We start from the raw sequence: 20,345 nt of genomic DNA on the forward strand, positions 1-20,345 counted from the left end.
AGTATGTGATATTATAAAGAGGACTGGTCATTGATTTAACAAAATCACTATCTTAATGTGCCCTTTTCCATGTTTTTCTTCTGTTAGATGTCATTGACTTTTGCTTTGCAGAAGTTTTTGGCAAAAAAAATTTGCTTTTTTGAGTATATGTAGAAGCCCTCCAAGAACTTTCCTAAACCAATTTAAGTATATACTTCCTCTCCTTTAGGACTAACTTTAAGGTTTATTTTAAAAACCCCAACACCTGGAATTAATAGTTTTGAGGGGGTTTTTTATGCTCTCTGGACAAGTAGATCTTTTCAAGGAAAAGAGCTGAAGATTCATTCTGGATTGGTTTTCTCATCTACTCCATAATTCTGTGTTTTGGTCAGTGTTGGTTTCTTGAGATCCTTTTCTTGTTGAGAGCAGAAAGCCCCCAGGTCAGGTTGTAATTGTCATGTGTGGTACCAGACTTCGGATTTTACTCTTCTTTCAAAAAGAAGAGACCAGCCAGGAAAATGCAGGTGTGGCATTTTCTGCAATCAGCTTTGAATTAAGTGGTGGAAAGCCATCTCTGTGGCAAGGTTTTGAAGTACGCTGTCCCTGATGGGTATTGGATCAGTGGAAAAGTGATTTCTTACATTATTGACTAATGTGCACACATTGTGAATAAAACTCTGGTTTTAAAGTCATGTTACTTCATTTCTTTTCCAGGTCGCACGACTTATGGAAATGGGGTTTTCCAGAGGAGATGCTCTAGAAGCTCTGAGGGCTTCAAATAATGACTTAAATGTAGCCACTAATTTTCTACTGCAGCACTGATGGTTTTGTGTGTGAAGGAGCTTCACCCGATGGGTTTGTACATGCCTGGGAGAGGATCAAAGCCACCTGCTGGGCAGACTCACCAAGGTCAGCCTGCAAGAGCGAGAGAGACACGGCTCCACGTGACAGGTGACTCAGAGCCATGTAAGAAATGATGAGAACTGTTCCCAAGCCTTTGGATCCCTTGGTGGTTTCTAGTCTGGTTATCCTTTTCAAATTAACTTTAGTTTCTACTTGTTACTGGATATCACCTAAATTTATTTTTAAATAAAATAGGTGGGTTTTTTCTTGTAAATCTTTGTTAGACATTATCAGACTTAATGAATAGGGAAAAAAAGCTCCAACAACTACAACAACTAGATTTACCTGTCAAGAAAAATCATATTTTCTTCATTTACAAGTCTAATTTCTCTAGCTTAAATGTTATTTTACAGTACTTGATTTTTTATTACAGTAATAAGGGGTTTGAAGATCACTTAATTTTCAACTCAATAAAGGGTTATGGGACTATTATGTCATTCTTTGCAAAGTTTTGTTAATGCCTGTAATATTTTATTTCTCAAATTTCATTTTGAATAAAAGTTGTCATTCAGCACATCATAGATAGGGTGAGAGAAAATTCGTGTGTGTATGGTGAGCTATGGCAAGTGACCACTGTAAATTTGAATTTTTACAAACAGAGTGAATTGCTGTTCAAATACGGGTCCTGAAGATACTCACTGGAAGCAATAAAGGTGAATTGAATGATGCAATAAGATCAGAACTGGAATGATGTGAATGACTTCCATGGCTAACTCAGAGATGACTTCTGTAACAAGGGATGTATGCTGTGTCCTATGTGCTGCTTTCCATTTTTTCAGCTGGCTACATACTGTCTTGAAAAGAAATTACAAAAAGCTAACTTTTCTACCTATAAGTCTAGTTTTCTAGTATCAGAGATGAGGATGGCCCTGCATTTGCTGAATCCTCACTATCTGGTCAACTTCGTGTTGACCACTGGAACATTAACATTAGGGGTGATCCAGGCTGGCACAGGAGGCAACAGAACAGAAGTGCCAAGTTTATGCCATGTTGGGTTTGAAGCTTAGATTCATTGAATCAGCTTGCTTGGCTTGGCTCTCAGAAGTGCTCAGTATTATCACCTTAGGAGTTGCAGGAGGTGGGGTGCAGAGAGGGGAACATCTCTGTAAAAGCAATCTGAAGGAATGCAGGATTCCAGAGTGCAGCTCCATGAACCAATCTACACATGTATCTTACACATTTCTTGTATGTTTCTGTCTGTACTTGTGTGTGTATGTGCAGCATGTGCATATGTGTCTGTTTATATATACACACAGGCATATTTAATACATGCATACATTGAGAATAAGGCATAGGGCATAAGAAGTGTAACAGAGGCAATTACAGGTGCCTAGGGGATGTTTTGGAAATCCAGATGAACACTGTGTACCACAGCACAAATCTTTGCAGTCTCACTTGGCCTGGAAAACATATCAAGAAATTGCAGGACAAGATTTAGGGGGAGAGAGAGATACCTCTCTTTCCTTTTTTAATTGACTGATAAAACTGAAAAAAGTCCTTTGGGCATACAAGTAGTTATCTAGAAATTGCATCAAATTTGTGCAGCTTTCAGTACATGACATAATTTTTAATTAAGTCAGTATTCTGTATGTATTTATGTGGTATTTTGCAGTGGGTTAAGTAAGGGGGGGTTTGGAATGACTGTTTTTTCTTGGGCTTTGGTCAATCTCCTTCAGGGTTTAGCTTGTTTCTGTGATCATATTATTTAGGGAGGGTCTGCTTTTTAAAAAAAGGTTGAAAAGTTTTGTTTATGTGAGGCTGAAGCTATGTGTGTGTGTAAACCACAGACACTTCTGTACCCAGGGAACTCTGGAAACCTGCTGTCTTGGAAAGCAAAGCATACATGTAAGAAAAAGAAGTCCTACCATAATCTGTATATGCAGACTACTTAAATGTTTTGAAACAAATACAGGTTTTAATTTTGAAACATACTGATTCTTCCTTCACAAATATTTTATCCAAAAATAACAATAAAGACTGGTAAATTAATTCATAAATCAAATTTTGTCTGTAGGAAATAAAATACCTATCCCAGAGTAAATAAACATGCCCTTTTCAGACATTGCCCTGCTGAAGGGACAAGCACAAAGAGTATTCCTTGGAATTTTAAAACATGTTGAATGGCATATGGGGTATGTAAGTGGATATTCTCCAAGTCTAAATCCTTTCTCACTGTTGCCTGTACAGGGAATATTCAAATGCCGTGGTTGTTTAGAAAATTCATTTTACAAAGCATGGTTAAACATAAGGGGTAAAAGGCAGGTCTTGGTGATGTCAGTTAAAAACTCCAGTTTATTGTGAGAACAGTCTGTGTTCAAAATGCTTCCAGGGTTGTGATTTGCAATTAAAAAAAAAAAAAAAAAGAAGTGGTAAAAGAAGGGTCTGAGACACTGTTGAAAACAGTTCCTGTTTCATGCAAGAACCATAGAAGAAAAATTCGCACGTGAGAGCTGGAAAACAACTCAGTTTCCATTTGATGGTGAAATTTTCATGAACTGTTTCTGGGAATGTGAGGAGCATGTTCTTCACCCAGCCTACGCTGGGTTTGTCTGATACAGTTTTGAATGTCTCATCACACAGTTTCTAATCTGTGTGTGACACAAGCCATATTTTTTTGGCACCATGAAGAAGGCAGAATACTTTTCTATGTATTGGATTTCAAGTCCCTAGAAAATTCATTCTAGTTCTAGTAAAGCCAAGATTTGATATTGTGAAATAAAAGTAGTTGCTGCTGTTAAAATTTCCCTGCTAGACAGGGAATATCATCTCGTGAGACAGCACTGGAGTAACTTATTGGGGGACTTTCCTAGACAGTTACATGACACTTTGAAACACACCCACAGTGAGGTTGATATTTGTGTAAATCTACCTGATAAGCCACCAGGCTCAGGTTCTCAAGCCTTAACTTTTTGCCAAGGTGGAGATTGATTGGTCTCAAGACCTACCAAAACCATTTTCCTCCCTCAAAACAAGCGTTAAAGGCTGCCTGTTACTGAGAGAGCACAGGGACTGTCGCAGCTGGTTCACACACCAGCCTGTGCTGTCTAGCACTTGCCAGTGCCTTTTGGAATATGTGGTGGAGAAAAGCTCTTGTTATGTTTGTCTGGAACAGAAGAGTGAGCTAGAAAAACTTACTGCAAGGCACTGGGCAAAGGGCAACATTTCTGTCCCTCCTGTTTGTATGTATATGTATATATATGATTATATATGCATATATGTGTATAAGCATGTGTATATATACAGAGAGTGAGTCAGAATATTTATGTATTGGTTCAATGAATTTAAGTGGAGCTTAGAGTTTGTTAAAACAAAATTAAAAGTCTGTATTCAAAGACTCCCCTCTCTCAAACGTGTGTGTTTGGAGTTTCTGTGCAGTTGCATAGGCACCATGCTTTGGAAACACCCCCAACTACAACTCCCATGCTGTGAGTGGAACTGGATCTGTTTGAGGATAAATAAATGCACAGCATTCATTTGAACTGATAGAGGGATTTGATACAAAACTGCAATTAAATTCTTGTGTATTCTTCCACAAGAAAAATCTACGTGAGATTAGCTTTCTATAACTGTGTGGCCACAGTAATCAGTATTTTAGATAAATGAGCATGTTTTGAACAAATGAACTATTTTACTAGGAGAGTCACATGAACACACAAACTGTATGTGTTTATATATATATGCTCACATGCATGCATATTTATTTATATTTATATATATATGTAAAATGTGTGTGCATTTACTTAAAAAACACTGGTTTAATTTTTAGTAGGATTACATTCCTCCTGTTCCCATATAAAAAGGGATTCTTTCACCACAGAAAGTGCGCTCTGAAACTCAAAGAGGGTGTGTGCTTCCAACAGTGTTTGGTGCAAATATGAGATGAGACACCAGCAGTGGGAGCAGGGGAATGTTGGAGTTGGACAAATGGGTGTGACTGTTGAGAATTTCAACACATCGGTAGTTCAGCTGTCATCATTTGTTTTCCAAAGGAGAGTTTTAAGAGGAAGGAGAAGTTAGTTTGACTCATACCTGTTTGTAGGAGCTGTTTCTACACCCGAATGATTGCAGTGGAGAAAGCAGAAATGTACATCAAAAATGGGTGAAACATTCCAGGATCCTGGCTGAAGTGAAAGCAAGATCCGACCTTTTGACTGAGGATGGGTAGGGACCATAAGTGTCATGTAAGATTAGCAAAGGAAAGGACTTGGGAGAGATGAGGCAGGTGGAACTGAGCAAACCCAGAGAGTTTAGGAAAGAAGAGCAAAGTAGAACTGAGGACAGAAAGAGATGACCTGCTGAGAGAAAGGGGACAGAGTGTTGCATTGCACTTAGTTCAGTTTTAAAAGAATTTGCAGGATTTCATGCAGAAAATGAAAATATGCAAGGTTATGGCTAATCTCATACTGAAAATCCACTCTTTTTTTAGTGGTGTCTGATAGGGGAATCCTCTCATTTTATTTGGTCAGTTTTGCAGGAGGTGGTACATGTGGCAAGTGAGAAAGCAGTGTAATCCCAGCAGCTGGGCAGTGCAGCAAACCCTGGAGCCATTCGTATATGAGAATGCAGATGGTTCTGGCTTCCAAAGCAGTTAACCCTGCCAGCCTGACTTCTCCTGGCACCTCTCCATCCCAGCTGTGGGGAGACCTCCTCCAGAAAGGACACAGGTCTTGCAGCATTTCCCATGGAAGGTGCTTTATAATTCCCTGTTCCATGAGAGCACACCACCTGTCTAAGGGAAGTGGGTGGATTGAGAGCTTGTGCTTGCCCCTCTCTGCTTCTGTGCGTTTGCTTGGGGGCGGGCAAAGGCACAGGTGCACTCTAGGAGAAAACAGTTGTCCACATCTCCTGGCCTGATCAATCACACCAGGGCTTGTTCCTTGGCCTTGAGAAGCTTTTATTTTTAGTAGATATCTGCATAACTACATCACAATATTTTACTGGCTTACAAAGATGGCTTACAAATATTATGTATGACATGCAATAGTTTCAGTTCAGGACAATTTAAAGCACAGACTGAAGAGGTGTGTAAGTTGGGAACCACTGCTAAGGAAAAAAGCTGTTCTGTGTGAGCTCTCTCCAGCCCCCCTGCCAAGGGCAGGGACACCTTTCTAGACCAGGTTGCTCAAAGCTCCATCAAACCCAGCCCTTGAGCATTTCCCGGGATGGGTCATCCACAGCTCTCAGCAGCCTGTTCAAGTGTCTCACCACCCCCATGTAAAGAACTTTGTCTGAATATCTCATCCAAACCTGCGTTCTTTTTGAAGACAGTCCCCCTTGTCCTGTCATTAGAGGCTCTTGTCAAAACAGGCCCTTGTTAGAAGTCCCTCTCCAGCTGCCTTGGAGGCTTTAGGTACTTAGATTTTCAGTGCTCTGAGGTGTCCCTGGATCCTTCTCCAGGCTGAACAATCCCAAGGCTCTTATCCTGTCATCAAAGGAGAGGTGCTCCACAACCTGGATTATCTTGGTGGCCCTCTTCTGTACTTGCTCCAACAGGTCCATGTTGTTCCTGTGCCGCGGACCCCAGAGGCAGTATTCCAGGTGGGATTGCACCAAAGTTGAATATAGGGACAAAATCATCTCCCTTGACCTGCTGGTCATGCTGCTTTTGATGCAGCCCAGGATATTCTTCTGATGCAGAGAGTATATATCCTGTATCTGTGCATGTAATACCTATTGTTGTGTGTCCACAAAGCGTACTCTCTGCCCTCAGATAAAAGTGCAATCTTCTCTTAAAACAGCACAGCACCAATAGGCTGCAGAAAAGCAAGAATTACCTGCATACTGTGCAGTTACACCTCTCTGCACGGAACGCCTTCGATCCAGTGTGCTGCCGTGTGCCTCCCGTTCACGCCACCAGCACCCGGCTGACGAAAGGCGCCGCATCCCTGCGCGGCCGCAGACGCGTGGGGGAAGCACAGCCCCATCTGTCACCGTCCTCTTAGATTCGTGGGCATATTTTTAACACCGAGCAAAGGTTCCGACTCCCTCTTTTGGAGGGAACCGGTGCTGCTCCTCTCGTCCGGAGGCACCGTCGGGGCGGGCCCTGCGCCCTCGGGGCTGCCTCCACCACGGGTACCCCCAGCCGGGGGTCTCGGGGGTCTGCGCCCCGGGGGAGCCGGGACAGGGCAGGAGCAGCGGCCGGGCGGAGCCCGTGGAGAGGTATTTAAAAGACAGGCAGGTGCTGTACTTGTGGACATGGTTTAGTGGTGGCCTTGGCAGTGCTGGGTTAATGGATGGTCCCAATGGTCTCAGAGGTCTTTTCCAACCTAAATAGATTCTGTGCTTCAGTGTTTTTGTGATTCCAAGGGATTGCTGGTGGGTCTGGGCTAGCAGCGTATAGCAAGAGCCATGCGAGGAGCTTGGACTGAACAGGTGAACGACAAAGGGTAGGAAAATGTTACTGTGCCTCTAGACAAAATGCTGTGTATGGTTTCTCTTCAGTTTTAAGAAATGCTCCTTTTTCAATCAGACAGGGAGCACCCACAGGTGGGCAAGCTAGTCTGGGCAATGGAGGATTCTTTAGAGTTCTTCTTTGCCTCAATTCCTCTTAACCCACTCTGCCCAAGTCCCTTCCTTCTCCATCTTGTGGATGTTTTCTCAACTCCAGCTAATTGCCTGCTGTCCCCAGATTGGTACTTTCAAAAGCAAAGTAGCCGAGGCTGGTGTCCATCCAGAGGAGGAAGGCCAGATCCCTCCTGCATTGTGCAGCACTACACCCAACTCTTCAGCTATTTCCTACTCCAAAGGCTCCTACTGGTGGCAAGAGATGGAGGTACCTTTCTTAATAAAGTACTTCTGAGAAAAACAGAGTTCAGTAAGGAGCAAACAAGGTTATGTTTATACTTCACCTTCTCCTGAGAAGGCTTGGTCATAGACTGGCTTTTTTTCATCTGTGGGCTGCAGCTTGGCAAAACATCTCAATGTCTTGATCTTGAGTAGGAGGGTTGGCCACTGCTCTGGAGCTCACATGGAAATCAACAGCTACAAACCACTGGCATCCCCCAACACAGTCCTGTGGAATTTGAGTTACAAAGATGGCAGAGCCAAGCTCTTCATAGCACAAGTAGGTGATGTTAGGGGCAACAGCCACCACCTGTGGATGGGGAAGTTCAGGCAGTGGGGAAAATTGTTTTATCCAGAGAGCAACGCAGGGTGGGAACTGTCTCCTCAGCAAGGGGACCCACCTTGTCTAGAGTGTCCAAGCCTTGTCTGCATGAAGCCACATCCAGCCTGACAGCGTGCCAACCATAGTCCTGCTTTGGGTGCGCTGCTGGATGAGGTGGTACAGAGATTCCCTTCCAGCCATCACTTCCCAGACATATTAATGGGGCAATGTAACTGTACAGCAACTACCAACCTAGCCAGACTCCTTCAAGGGTGTTCAGACCACTGATATCCTGATATTATTGCATCCCAGCTCTTTTTTGTCCATTGTAATATGCTTTTCAGGACAAAGGCCTTCTGCAGGTCAGCACTGAGGTTAAGCCTGCTTTGAAGAGGGCTCAGCCTCCAGAAAGGACCTACTGGAATCTGTTTCCCACCTGAGTTGTTTTAGGCATCCTTCTTAGTCAGTCTTCAGCATGCCTTCAGCCTTCAGACCCATAGCATAAGTAAAACCATCGCTGTCCAAAGCTTGTTCATGTGCATTTAAAACAATGAAAGGCTGCATGTGACTATTATTAACTTTCTAGGCATAAAAAAGGTTATTGCTTTAAAGAATGATCTGTATTAATCAAGTGTCTGTTCATGAAACAATTTCAGGTATACTTTTCAGTAAATTAAGTATCTTTTTTTTTCCTTTTCATGTCTCTGTGTGTGTCTGTCCCTTCCAACTTCAAAGAAAAGACTAGACATGCCAGGAACTGTGAAATCCTATGTGTGGGGTTTTTATCATAGTCTAGTGATTTCAGCAAAGAGCTGAGGAGGCTCCTGCCAACTTTCTCCTCGTCTGGGAGGCACAAACCTCAGCAGGAACCTGATGTCCCAGGGTTCCTTCTCTTGCTCTGGCAAAAGTCACAAGTAAACTCCCATAGAAGGGCTCTCAGACTCCTCAGGGCATGAGCTTCAAGGTCAGTCAAGGTCACAAAAGGCCACTCTCAGTTCTTGTTCCTATTTCTCTACTAAGGACTAATGGGAAGGTTTGCCCCTTGAGTACATCCAGGGCAGGTTTGCTTAGAGCTGGGCTGGGATCCAGGCCATCCCCACGATCCTCTTCCTGGCAGTGGGTCCCAGGGTGACTGCAGTGCGGTCAGGTGGGGAAGAAGCAGTCTTCACCCCGGGCAAGAAGCAGTCACCCAAATGGTGAATGTAGGCAGCAGCACATCCAGGAGTTCTACAAATTCACATCCTCACACCTCTTCCTTGGGAGAGGGCTTTTCCAGCATCTCCCACATGTCCCACAATTACTGCTTGCCCCAAGCAGAGCCCTGGTGCAGGAGCAGGATGCTGGGCAGACAGAGAGCAGAGCTGCTGTTTGTCGGTGTGAAGAAGGAGCTGTAGGCCATCTTCTGCATGCAAATAACATCCCAGCCTTTCCTTGGAGTGCCCTGAGTCCATCTCCTCATGCTGTGTGCCCTGAAGCCTGCAGGGATGCTGCTGTAGTGCTCCAGGGGCAGTGCAGGGGAAGGGGGCAGAGGGACACCCATGGTGGTTACCAGCCCGCCCCAGCCCCACAGGGGTGCAGACAGGCACGGGAGAGAGGTGCAGTGCAGTGCTGGGACACCTCCAGCTGGGTGTGCCAGGCAGAGCAGCTGCACAAGCTGCCCTCTCTGGGGCTGGGATGAAAAGGGGCCTCTCCGTGCTCCTGGCTGGCAGGTGCAGCAGCACTGAGTGCAGAGCCAGGCACGCAGAGCCAGGCAGGGCTTTGTCCCTGCCGGATTGGCTTTGCGAGAGCCCCTGGCTCCAGGCAGGGGAGCGATGGAGCCTGTTCAAGGTGCTGAACCTGCAGCTTGACTCCGCCTCTGGCCATCAGGGATGGTCCCTAAGTCCCAGGCCAGGGCAAAAGGGAGGTGCTAGTGCTGCTAGACGGAGCTGGAGCCGGGCTGCTGGCTGTTGCTGTTGCTCTCTGAGGGGGTCTTGGCGGTGGAGGAGGTGGCCAGGGAGCCGCTGTTCCTGAAGATGCGGAGCAGCCTCCGCTTGTAGCCCCGGAAGGCAAAGAAGTAGATGATGGGGTCGATGCAGCAATTGAGGTTCATGAATGCCACAGTGACTTGCAGGGACATCTTGAAGGCTTGCTGCTCAGGGCAGGATGGCTGGTAGAGGATCTTCCTGACCATGAACTGGACAATGTTGAGGTGGTAGGGACTGAAGCAGAGCAGGACAGCTAGAAGAACCACCAGGATGACAGTGAAGGCCCGGTGGTGGTGCCCGTTCTTCACTGTCAGTGGGTTCTCCTTGGCCGTCTGGCAGAGCTTGAGGTTGATCCTCACGTAGCACACCAAGATGATGCCCACAGGCAGGAAGAAGCCAAGCATGCAGGCCACCAGGAGCAGGTAGGGCAGATTGGGAATCTCCTCAAAGTTGAAGTACTCCATGCAGGTCAGCTTGTCTCCCATCCTGCGCGTCATGGGCCGCAGGAGCAGCGGAGCCGTCTGCAGGAACACCAAGGACCAGATGAGGACGCAGATGCCCCTGGCACGGCTCATCTTCCGAATCCTGCCGGGGTGCCTGGTGCGCACCACGGCCACGTAGCGGTCCACGCTAACGCAGGTCATAAAGTAGATGCTCACATAGGTGTTCATGTAGAAAATGAAAGCTGTGATCCGGCAGAACCAGTCCCCAAAGGGCCAGTCAGACTCCAGGATGTAGTAGGCGATCCTGCCCGGCAGTGCCAGGGTGAAGAGGGCATCAGAGAGAGCCAGGTTCACCAGGTAGAGGTCGGTGGAGTTGAGTTTCTTCTTCCTGCGCTGGGAGGTGATACAGAGGGCCAGGACATTTCCACAGGCACCGAACACCAGCAGGATGGTGTAGAAAAGGGAGAAGGTGACTTTGGTTGAGAAGTGGTGGTTGTGCACGTTGCAGCTGCTCTGGTTGCTGGAGGTGAGGTTGGTGGGCAGGAGCACGTCCTCCACAAGAGCCATTTCCACGGCGCCTCACGAGCTCTTGCTCTCTCCCTTGGAATAAGAACAGATGTGAAACTTGCAGCTTATTGATAACAGGAGTGGCTCTCTTAGAGCTGGCCCTCATCACAAAGCAAAAGCCCTGTCCCCTGCTCCAGTCACCCCTCCCAGCGGTGCACAGCTCGAGTCATTTGGAAAAATGCTTCTCTTGTGATTTTGGTGAGAGCATCTCAACAGTGGCTGTGAGTCATTCTCCTTTTCTTATCACGAGCTACTCTTAATTTTGTTTTTTCACAAGTCCAATCAATATGAGAAAGGACTGGAGGTACTGGGAGGGGGAATTGCCTGTCACACAAGGAAGGTCCCAAACTCATCTGGTGGCAATGATGTCATTTACTCATTACTGCGAGGGGAATGGGGAGCTTCAATGAGAAAATGCCCAAGACCTGGCGGGGCCCGGGACAGGGAGGGCTGGGGGACTGGCGGGCAGAAGTGCTGAGGATCACTTTTGCAACCCTCGGGCAGGACAAAGCAGCAACAAAACTGAAGAAATTCGAAGAGAGGAAAAAACCTAGCCTTCCACTAAAATCCCCCAACCTTCCCCAAAAATCCCGTGACCCATGCTCGTCCGATCAGGGACCTGGGAACACCCCGGCACCAAACCCCGCTCCCCGCACACCCTCCCGCCGCTCGCCCCGCTTTGGGCACGGGCTCCGTGCTCCTGGCTGGTGACAGCGGTGTCCCCTCGGCTGCGGGGCTCCCGGTTCGCGTCTCCCTCCCGGTGCTCACCGCACGCTGCCGCCTCCCGCCGCCGGGCTCCGCTCCGAGCACCCCGGGACGGGACGGGCGCAGTGCAGCGCTGCCTCTTCTCGTCCCCGGCGGCGCGGACCCTGAGGGGCTGGGATGCTCAAACCCACAAGCACGAAAGGGAGGTTAGCGACTCCAACCTGAGTGCCACGGTGCCGCCGCCTTCTTCTCTTCCTCCTCCTCCTCCTCCTCCTCCTCCTCCCGCCCGACTTTTGGGGGGCAGCGAGCGCGGAGCCTCCTGCCCGCGTCCGGCACTCGGGCTCCCCGGCAGTGTGAGCGCCTCCCGGGATTCGCTCACAATAAAAAAGCACCCTGAGATTTGGTTTTTTTTTTTTTTTTGTTTGTTGTTTTTTGTTGGGGTTTTTTTTCCTTAGAGTTAGTAAAACTGTGTTCTTTCTGGGTGGGGCTTTTTTTTTTTTTTTTCGGTATGTGAGAGGCACGCTGCCGCCGCGGGGGATATTCTCAGTAGTGGAGTAGTGGCTGTTCTGGAGAAGATAAATGACTGTACCTGCGCTGCAATCGCTCCCGACATCTGAGCCGACTTGGGGTTTTACTCTGAAAACTTCTACAAGGATGCAAAATTCCACTGAACGACGAAAACATCTTCAGCTCTGGTTCACGTGCGGTCCAGAGCGCTCAGCCCGGGCACACGCACATGGCCACGGCAGCACGACCGGACCGCGGCAGCTTTTACAATAAGTTGTGGCAAATGTTCAAAGGAGCTCATTGTGCCTGTGGCCAGTGCAAGCGATGCTGCGCCTGTGGTGAAACCCAGGTTTGCCTCTCACACACACACAGAGACATCACCAGGCACAGCTCCTTAGCGCAGAGATTGAGTTGAATGAAACAATTTTCCCTCAGTGGAAATATTTTTGTTATTAAGATGATACATTGTGCAGTGAAAGTGGGGCAAAGCCCCTTGTCCCAGCTGGAATTCTCACGGTGGGTTCTGTCCCCATGGAGTGCTGAGCAGTGGAGGGCTGTGATTTATCCCTCAGCCCTGTGTGTGTGTGTTACAGCATGGAGAGAGCACTTGCCTTCCCAGCACTTCCCAAAATGTTTGCAGAAGTGCAGCCTGCCCTGTGACCAGCAGAATGGCCTTCCCCATGGTGGCTTTTTTACTGGAGACCACTAGGGTTTTCAAATCCCAAGAGGAATTTTTCTGCTCTTTTTTAATGGTTCTAGGGTTTGGGGTTTTTTTTGTGGTAGTGGTGATGATCTTGCTGGTGTCTGGTTTTATCCCTCAAAAAAATTCCTAATAAACCAGGAAATTCCCATCACAGGGTGTTCGGGATGCTACTGAAAAACTGAAGCCAAGAAATACAAAGGTTAAAATTACAGCTAAGCTAAACTTCCATATTTCCCTCTGGGTCAGTAAAACTCCACTAATTATTTAATTGCATAATATTTCTAATGTTTTAAAACAGTGGCATTAAATTCAGTACTAATCTGTGTACTCATGTACTGTGAGTCATCTGTATAGAAATTACACATTACGGTCATGAATTTACTAGAAGTTGAAGGTACCTAGCAAGAGTAATAATGAAAATTGGCTAACAAGCTTATCTGTTAATGGAGATACTTTTGTTGCTCGAGGGTTTACATTACACGGAGGGAAAGGTCAGCTAATAACAGAATAACTGCTGAGTAAATTATTAAAACTATTCCCTACTAAAATAGGGGTTTTCTACTTGCACATCTGTCAAGAGTTAAGCTAATCAGGCTTGAATGTGCTTGAGCTGTTTCATCGTGATGGTGAAAACAGCCAATGTATTTAACATTAGAAAAGTGTTACATCTGCAGAAATGCTGAGCCCACACCAGCGGGTGGATCCAGCACCATCCCTTCCCCTCCCTCAAGCCCTGCAGGACAAACAGCTGCAGCTGAAACGAATAGGGCTCTCATCGATTCGGGACTCACTGCGGCACTGCCGGTGCAAAGCTCCTGCCCACCCTCATTACACTCTCCCCCACGAGAGTTTTATCTCCACAAATTAACACCGTCGAGGAAATAAATTTGGATGAAGCTCAGCTAAATGCCATTAGCTACCACGCAGGGGCCCACAGCGCCTCGGACCGGCCGGGATCACCAGGGCTTGGAAGGGATGGACGGGGAGGTTTGTGATGCAGATTCGTGCCCGGGGCTTTTCCGAGGCCCTTTGTCCAGCCCCTCCCGCCCCCTGGGCTCAGCAGGCACTGGAAGCAGAGCTGCAGATCCCAGGAGAGGAATCATGTGCTGATGGCCCAGAGCTGCCACCTGCCTGGGGATGGGGGGCTTCTCATGGAGCTCATGGCAGTGGGAAGTGCCGGCCCTGTGTAAAGGGGGCCTTGATACAGGAGGGTCGGCAGGGTCTTAGCCTCTCCTCCCCTAGAGGAGGAAGATGACCCAAGTGGCATCACCAGCCTCAAAAAGAGATGGAAGAGCCCAAAGTTCACAGGTGACAGCCGTGTCCAGGGTGACAACCGTGCCCAGGGCCTTGGGAATAAAACAGAGGGAAAGCAATGCTCTCCACCTGATTTTATTTTTCTTTTTGCAGAGCAGAACAAAGGAAGTGGGTTCTTCTTTTGTGCAAAACACGCTCCTGCCCTGTGTGCAGCAGGTGCTGTGCTACAGGGGTGCAGCCCAGCTCCACCCGTTTGCACGGCTCCAGCGAGCCCAGCACGGCTGCACCTCCCCACTCTGCACAGCAGGCAAGGCCCTCTCAGATGGGGCAGGGGACTGAGGGGACTCTTCTTCCCACCTCTGGGGATCCACTCCCTGCCTCTGCGGCCATGGATGGGCTGAAATGGGGTCTCCCCTTAGGGTGGAGAAGCCCTGTCCAGCCCATTTTGCAGCCATCTCATTTAAGAGACACTGCCCTTGACTGAGGAATGCAGTGTGGGATTTGAGGAGTGAGGTTCAACTTCAAAGCTGGGTCTAGGCTTTCTTCTCTTGTGTACATGTTTGCATTAAGACACTTCCCTGGGCCTGGCAGGGAGCATGCAGAGTCCCACAGCCCAGGTATCCACCCCAGGGTGAGCAGGACCTGCTGTCCCAGGGTATCCCTGCTGCCAGGGACCAGCCAGAGCACAGGGGACACCTCTGGGGGAGTCCTCTGCAGACACTTGGCATGGAGGGTCTCTCTCCTGAAATGTGCACCATGGTCCTTAACCATGGCATGTCTCCAGCCAGGTCCTTGCCTGGCAGCCACCACATGCTACCTCCAGAGCCAGATGTTGGGTATTTCAGAACAGATGTGCACCTCAGAGTCACTGTGGCTCTTCTCACACCATCCTCAGAGCACACCGCTTCTGCCATCGCAAGAAGGCTCCCTGCAGCCTCCTTTTGCAGCTGGAGATCTTGCCATGGATGTTGCTTCCCAGCCCAGCAGAAAAGCCAGGCTGCAGCTCCTCTGGGACCAGGTCCTTGAGGCCATCAGCTGAGCCCAGCCGTGGTGGAGGCTGTGGCCGGCGAGGGAAGCTCAGAAGGAGCCGCACCTGCAGGCACGTGCTGGGAGATCCATCACTGTGCTTCCTCCAGGGCTGCTTCTTCGGCTGCAAAGCCACCCTCAGGTAGCTGTTTACACCTGCTGGGATTTCCCAGAGTTGAGAGATGATTTGGAGCTGGACTTTCTGAGGGCAAGGCAGCACAACAAATGAGGTAACAGCCCCTTCATAGAGAGACAGCAGGAAGTTTGCGCCTCCTCTTTCCATTGTATCATCATCTCCTCTCCCTTCTTGCTTTCCCCACTGGCTTTGGTCACATTTTCTGTCTTCTAGTGCAAAACATTTTCAGGAAGCTTTGGGTGTAGACACAAAAGTCTCCTGATGCTTTCAGTTTTGGTGCAACAGGCAGGGATTTTCCACAGCTCAGCCCCTGCATCCCAGGTCACCGTTACTCATCTGGCAGTAGAGCAGAAATTAGGAGAATCCCTGGTTTTGACATTCACCTGTCCATTCAGTAACAGCATCTACGTGGAGAGGACAATGTTTTAGAGGCTTTAACTTGATATGATGGGAATTGTAGAGGAATAAAAACCTGAAGATTCCTACCAATTTGTGATAAAAATCTGAAGAAAACAATTACTGGGGTTTTGATATGTTTGAAAGCTAATCTGGCCCTAAATCTAAGTGGGAAATACTGAATAACAAAGCAGCTGAAATCTGCTTCTGCATGATATGACTGATTTTGTTTTGCACAGGCAGCACCAGCTCTGGAAATGATGGGGCAGCACCAAGTCATGACAGTCAGGGGTGGCACTGTTCATTTCAGCATCCCGAGCAGTGGAGCACAACATGGCAGCAGCTTTGGGAGCCACTTCCTTCCACATTCCCTTGACTCCAGCCCCAAAATGTGGGCATGGAGCCCTGTATGTGGGCCAGGCAACCACCACCATTTCCATGTGCCTGTGGCTTTGTTGAGCCTGGCTGCAGAGAGGGGGTAGCTGTGCTAACAGGGGCAGCTTTTAGTCAAGAGGGTCAGGGCACCTTTGCAGGAGAAATATCAGTGAAATTCACATTCTAAAATAACTTCCTCCAGTGAGCAAGAAACACACTTTCTCCCACGCTGTGCTATGACTTAGAAACTCCATTTTGCTTTTGCAGGAATAAGATGAAAGTTTTCTTGGTATCTGATTTCTGTGGTTAAAAACAATGTTTAAATGCTTATTAAAAAAACACAATCATAAGGCAAATTTGGAGAACTGAGGACCTATTTTTATCTGTTGTTTTCTTTTGCCAGGGCCACAAATGCTATATGTGCACACACAAATTTGTAACGTAACGAATTTGTAACAGCTACAACATGAGCAAAAAACAACCAACATAGAAGATGATCACAAACCACAGAAATGAGTGTTCATGATAGAAAAAGTGCCAAAAATGCACATCTTCATTCAGTCTGGATCTCTGTGATCCTATACTACAATTTCTTTGGTCAGGGCATCCTCATTTTTTGTGACTTGTGAGTCTTTTCCATTTGTTCTTTGCGGTCAATGTTTAGGCCATGTTATGGCCAGGTTTTGTCTGTGTTTAACACATGACAGGGAAACCCTGCGGCAAAAATTAGCATCCTCATGGGCATTGCCATGGGGTGCTGTGTTCCTTGCACCAATGCCTCAGAGAATCACAGAGTGGAAGGTTGGATGGGACCTCAGAGGAGCAGCTGGTCCAACCACACTGCTAAAGCAGACAGCCAGACCTGATTGCCCAGCACTCTGTCGAGACATCTTGTGAATACCTTCAAGACACATCCTGTCTGGGCAATCTGTGCCAGTGCTCCGTTGCCCTCACTGTGAAAAAGTGTTTCTTGATGTTCAGACAGATCCTCCTGTGTTTCAGGTTGTGCCTGTTGCCTCTGATCTTGTCACTGCACACCTGATCCTGCCACAACACTGGCTCTGTCCTGCTCGCACCCTTCCTACAGGAATTTCTAAACATCACTGAGATGCCCCTGAGCCTTCTCTTCTCCAGGCTGAACAGCCACAGCTCTCAGCCTTTCCTCTCAGACAAGCTCCAGTCTCTTCATCATCTCTGTGTCCCTTTGCTGGATTCTCTCCAGTATGTCTGTGTCTCTGTGTACAGGAGAGCCCAGAACCAAACCAGGATTCCAGCTGTGTCTGAGCAGAGAGCAAGGATCATCTCCCAAAACGTGCTGGCAACACTTGTCTAAGGGACCCCAGGATGTCACTGGCCTTCTTTGCCACAAGGGCACTTTGATGCCTGGTGTTCAGCTTGGTGTCCACCAGGATCCTGAGGTCCTTTCCCCTGCAGAGCTGCTTGATCCACCAGGATCCTGAGGTCCTTTCCTCTGCAGAGCTGCTTTCCAGTCGGTTGGCCCTCAACCTGTACTGGTTCTTGGGGGTGCTCTTCTGTAGGTGCAGGATTTTGCATTTCTCCTTGCTGAACTTGATGAAATTCTTGCCAGCCCATTTCTCCAGCCTGTGAGGGTCCCTCTGGATGGCAGCACGACTCTGTGGCATATCAGCCACTCTGCCCATCTTGGTGTCATCAGTGAATGTGCTGGGGGTGCTCTCTGCCACTCTGTCCGTGTCATTAATGAGGATATTGAACAGGACTGGAGACAGTACTGACCCCTGGGGCACACAAGGAGTTCCTGGCCTCCAACCAGAACCTGTCCTGACCACCCTCACCCTCTGGGCCTGCCTATGCACTTTCCAACCCACCCCAATACCTCAGCTTTGTCTGCTGCTTTATCTACCCAGCATTTGCATGTGAGAGAGCAGGGTGCTCTGTGCTTTATTGTGGGAAAGGAAACCTCAGAGAAGTGAATAGCTGGAGATCTTGGTACTTAATTTCTTCAGTTTTTTTTCAGAGTGGTTTGTTCTTGCTTGCTCAAAGGGTGCCTGCAACAGGTACAGAGCCAGCCCAAATCACTCAGCTCCTCAGTGTATTTCCACCTCCTCCGCCCCTGATCCTGCAGAATCCTATGGCTTTTGGGAGAGGGTGGGACCAGCTTGTTGCGGAATAAAAACATTTGTAGATGAAAACCTTTCCTAACAAAGGCCTCCCTTACCAGTGGTGATCAGAGTGAAGTCTGGATTTGTGGCTATTGCTGCCTAGACTCGGTGAAGGCAGAGCCAAGAGACAAATCTGTTTGCACCACAGCAATGATTCACCCGCAGAGCGATGCCCACGCGGCGCCGGCACGAGCAGGGCGCAGTCCCAGGAGGAAGGAGGCAGCAGTCACCCAGCCAGAGCTGTCACACATCCCTGCATGTACTGTGTGTCTGCACGGGACCTGGGCTGCCTTGGGACAGACACTCCTCGTGCAGGAAGGTCTTAATTTATAGGGCCAGAACTTCCACATGGCTCTTGGGTGTTGTTTTTGCTCCTGTGCAGGGCCTGGGTTTACATTCCTCTGCAGCTCCTTCCCAAGCAGATCTCCCCTGAATTCCACTTGCCATGGGCGAGGGACCTCACCAAACCCTCCACACCTTCTGTTCCTTTTCTCTTTGCTGTGTTGCAATTCTTGGTGTCTCCACAAGAAAAACGTACTGTGTAAAGCAGATTGACCTAAACCTAAGCATTCAAAGAGACTGAATTTTGGATATGCTGTAAAGGTCTGGATTATATGGAAGAATTTGTTTTGCAGCCATCAAATTTTACCTTTTATGGCTTACTTGTAAGACCAGACAGATCCTTTCCACCTTAAATAGTACTTTTCAAGGTTTGTTGACTAAATATTGTTTTAATATGTTTCTTACATGCCTTTGCTTCTCCAGTCTTGTCTCCTGAGTTGAAGTTGAGGTTGGTCTCTTCCCTTACACACCTGGGAATATATTTTCCAAATTCTTTCTTCATAGAGGAAATTGTGCTTCTTGGGGTTTCATTCACTAGTAGTGTATTCATGGAGACTGCAACATTTTAGCTGCTAGTGCTTATTGAAAACACTTGAGTCTCTGGGCTGTCGTGTAGCTACATCTGATGCTTAATGCTTTAAATGATTTGTGATCATGAAGAGCTTGATCTGTCAGCATAACGCAAGTGAGAGACTTCTAAGCGCTCCATAAAAACCAGAAATAAAATGGTACAAGCTTTTTGTATTTTCAGGGGAGTTTTTTTATGTACATGGGAGATAAAGAAAATTTGCCTTGAAACATTCAGCCACCACAAAAAGCCATGAGCCGTAGCTCAGCCAGGCCAAAAGAGGCTCCTGCCTGACCTCAGCACAGAGGGAAAAAATTGCCTTTTAAGGTCCCATGGCTCTAAGCTCCTTCTTATTGGGAAGGCTTTGCACAAGTGGGAAGCCCCAGCACTTCCAAAGCAGTCACTTGCAGAGGCAGGGATAATTTCTCTCCATCAGGGCCCAAGTATCCCCCCTGCTTACCACCCTAGCATTTGCACAGATTTTATCTCTGCCAGGAGACACAGAGGAATGATTTGCATCTCATGGACAGGGACCCGAGGCAGGGAATTAAGTGGTATAGATTGGTTTCTTTACAAATTGCAGTTGTGTGGTTTAGCATCAGGAAGCTAGAAATCCCAAAGTGGGACCTTGCCTGTGAGCCATGCTGGAAACATTTAGGGGCTGTTAAAATCATTCATTTGTTATTCCCCTGGTATTTTACTTGTGATGTTTGCATGTTGTGGAAACAAATTTCTGATTATTTGTGGTATTTTTGGGGTTCCTAGATGAAGGGAGGAAAGGATGAATCTGACTCCATTATAATAAATTAGACTTTTAGAAGGCTAATTTATTATTTTATGATACTATATTCTATTAAAGAATGCTATACTAAACTATACTAAAGAATAGAGAAAGGATACAGACAGAAGGCTCAAAGATACTAATGAAACACTTGCGAGTCCTTCCAGAGTCCTGACACAGTTTGACCGTGATTGGTCATTAAGTTAAAACAATTCACAGGTTGGATAAACAATTATTGTTTTCAATTTTCTCTGAGGCTTCTCAGCTTCCTAGGAGAAAATATGACAGTGAAAATTATTATTTTTTAATTTGTTGTTGTTGTTTGGTTCTCCATTAGCATTGGTTGTCTGCAGCAGCCCAGGCACTTTGGTGCTGTTAAAATGTGTAATCTTGAGACATGTGCAGTCAGAGAGAAGTGTTTGGTTTTTCACACCCACAATCAAAGTCTGA

At 47.3% G+C, this 20,345-nt stretch overlaps 2 protein-coding genes across 2 annotated transcripts in view; one reads left to right on the top strand and one right to left on the bottom strand.

Annotated features, from left to right (window-relative positions):
• The window catches only part of UBAC2 (UBA domain containing 2), an 87,045-nt gene extending 85,487 nt beyond the window's left edge, over positions 1-1,558 (top strand). The window contains exon 9 of the mRNA XM_030234433.2: positions 694-1,558. Within this exon, the coding sequence (XP_030090293.1) occupies positions 694-801 (108 nt within the window). The 3' untranslated portion in view covers positions 802-1,558. The remainder of the gene's footprint in view (positions 1-693) is intronic.
• Positions 1,559-4,714: 3,156 nt separating this feature from the next.
• Positions 4,715-11,962, bottom strand: LOC103812615 (G-protein coupled receptor 183-like). The gene is made up of 2 exons (XM_030234930.2): positions 11,888-11,962; positions 4,715-10,994 (listed from the first exon to the last, which is right to left on the bottom strand). Exon 2 carries the CDS (start codon positions 10,959-10,961, stop codon positions 9,903-9,905), a length of 1,059 nt encoding a protein of 352 aa, XP_030090790.1. The 5' UTR covers positions 10,962-10,994; positions 11,888-11,962; the 3' UTR covers positions 4,715-9,902.
• Between the last annotated feature and the right edge of the window lie 8,383 nt (positions 11,963-20,345).

Source organism: Serinus canaria, chromosome 1 (genome assembly GCF_022539315.1).
Source record: "Serinus canaria isolate serCan28SL12 chromosome 1, serCan2020, whole genome shotgun sequence".
Lineage (NCBI taxonomy): Eukaryota > Metazoa > Chordata > Aves > Passeriformes > Fringillidae > Serinus > Serinus canaria.

What these genes read in the sequence shown, in the direction of transcription:
- LOC103812615 (XM_030234930.2), bottom strand. Translation starts at nt 10,961, where the DNA reads ATGGCTCTTGTGGAGGACGTGCTCCTGCCCACCAACCTCACCTCCAGC.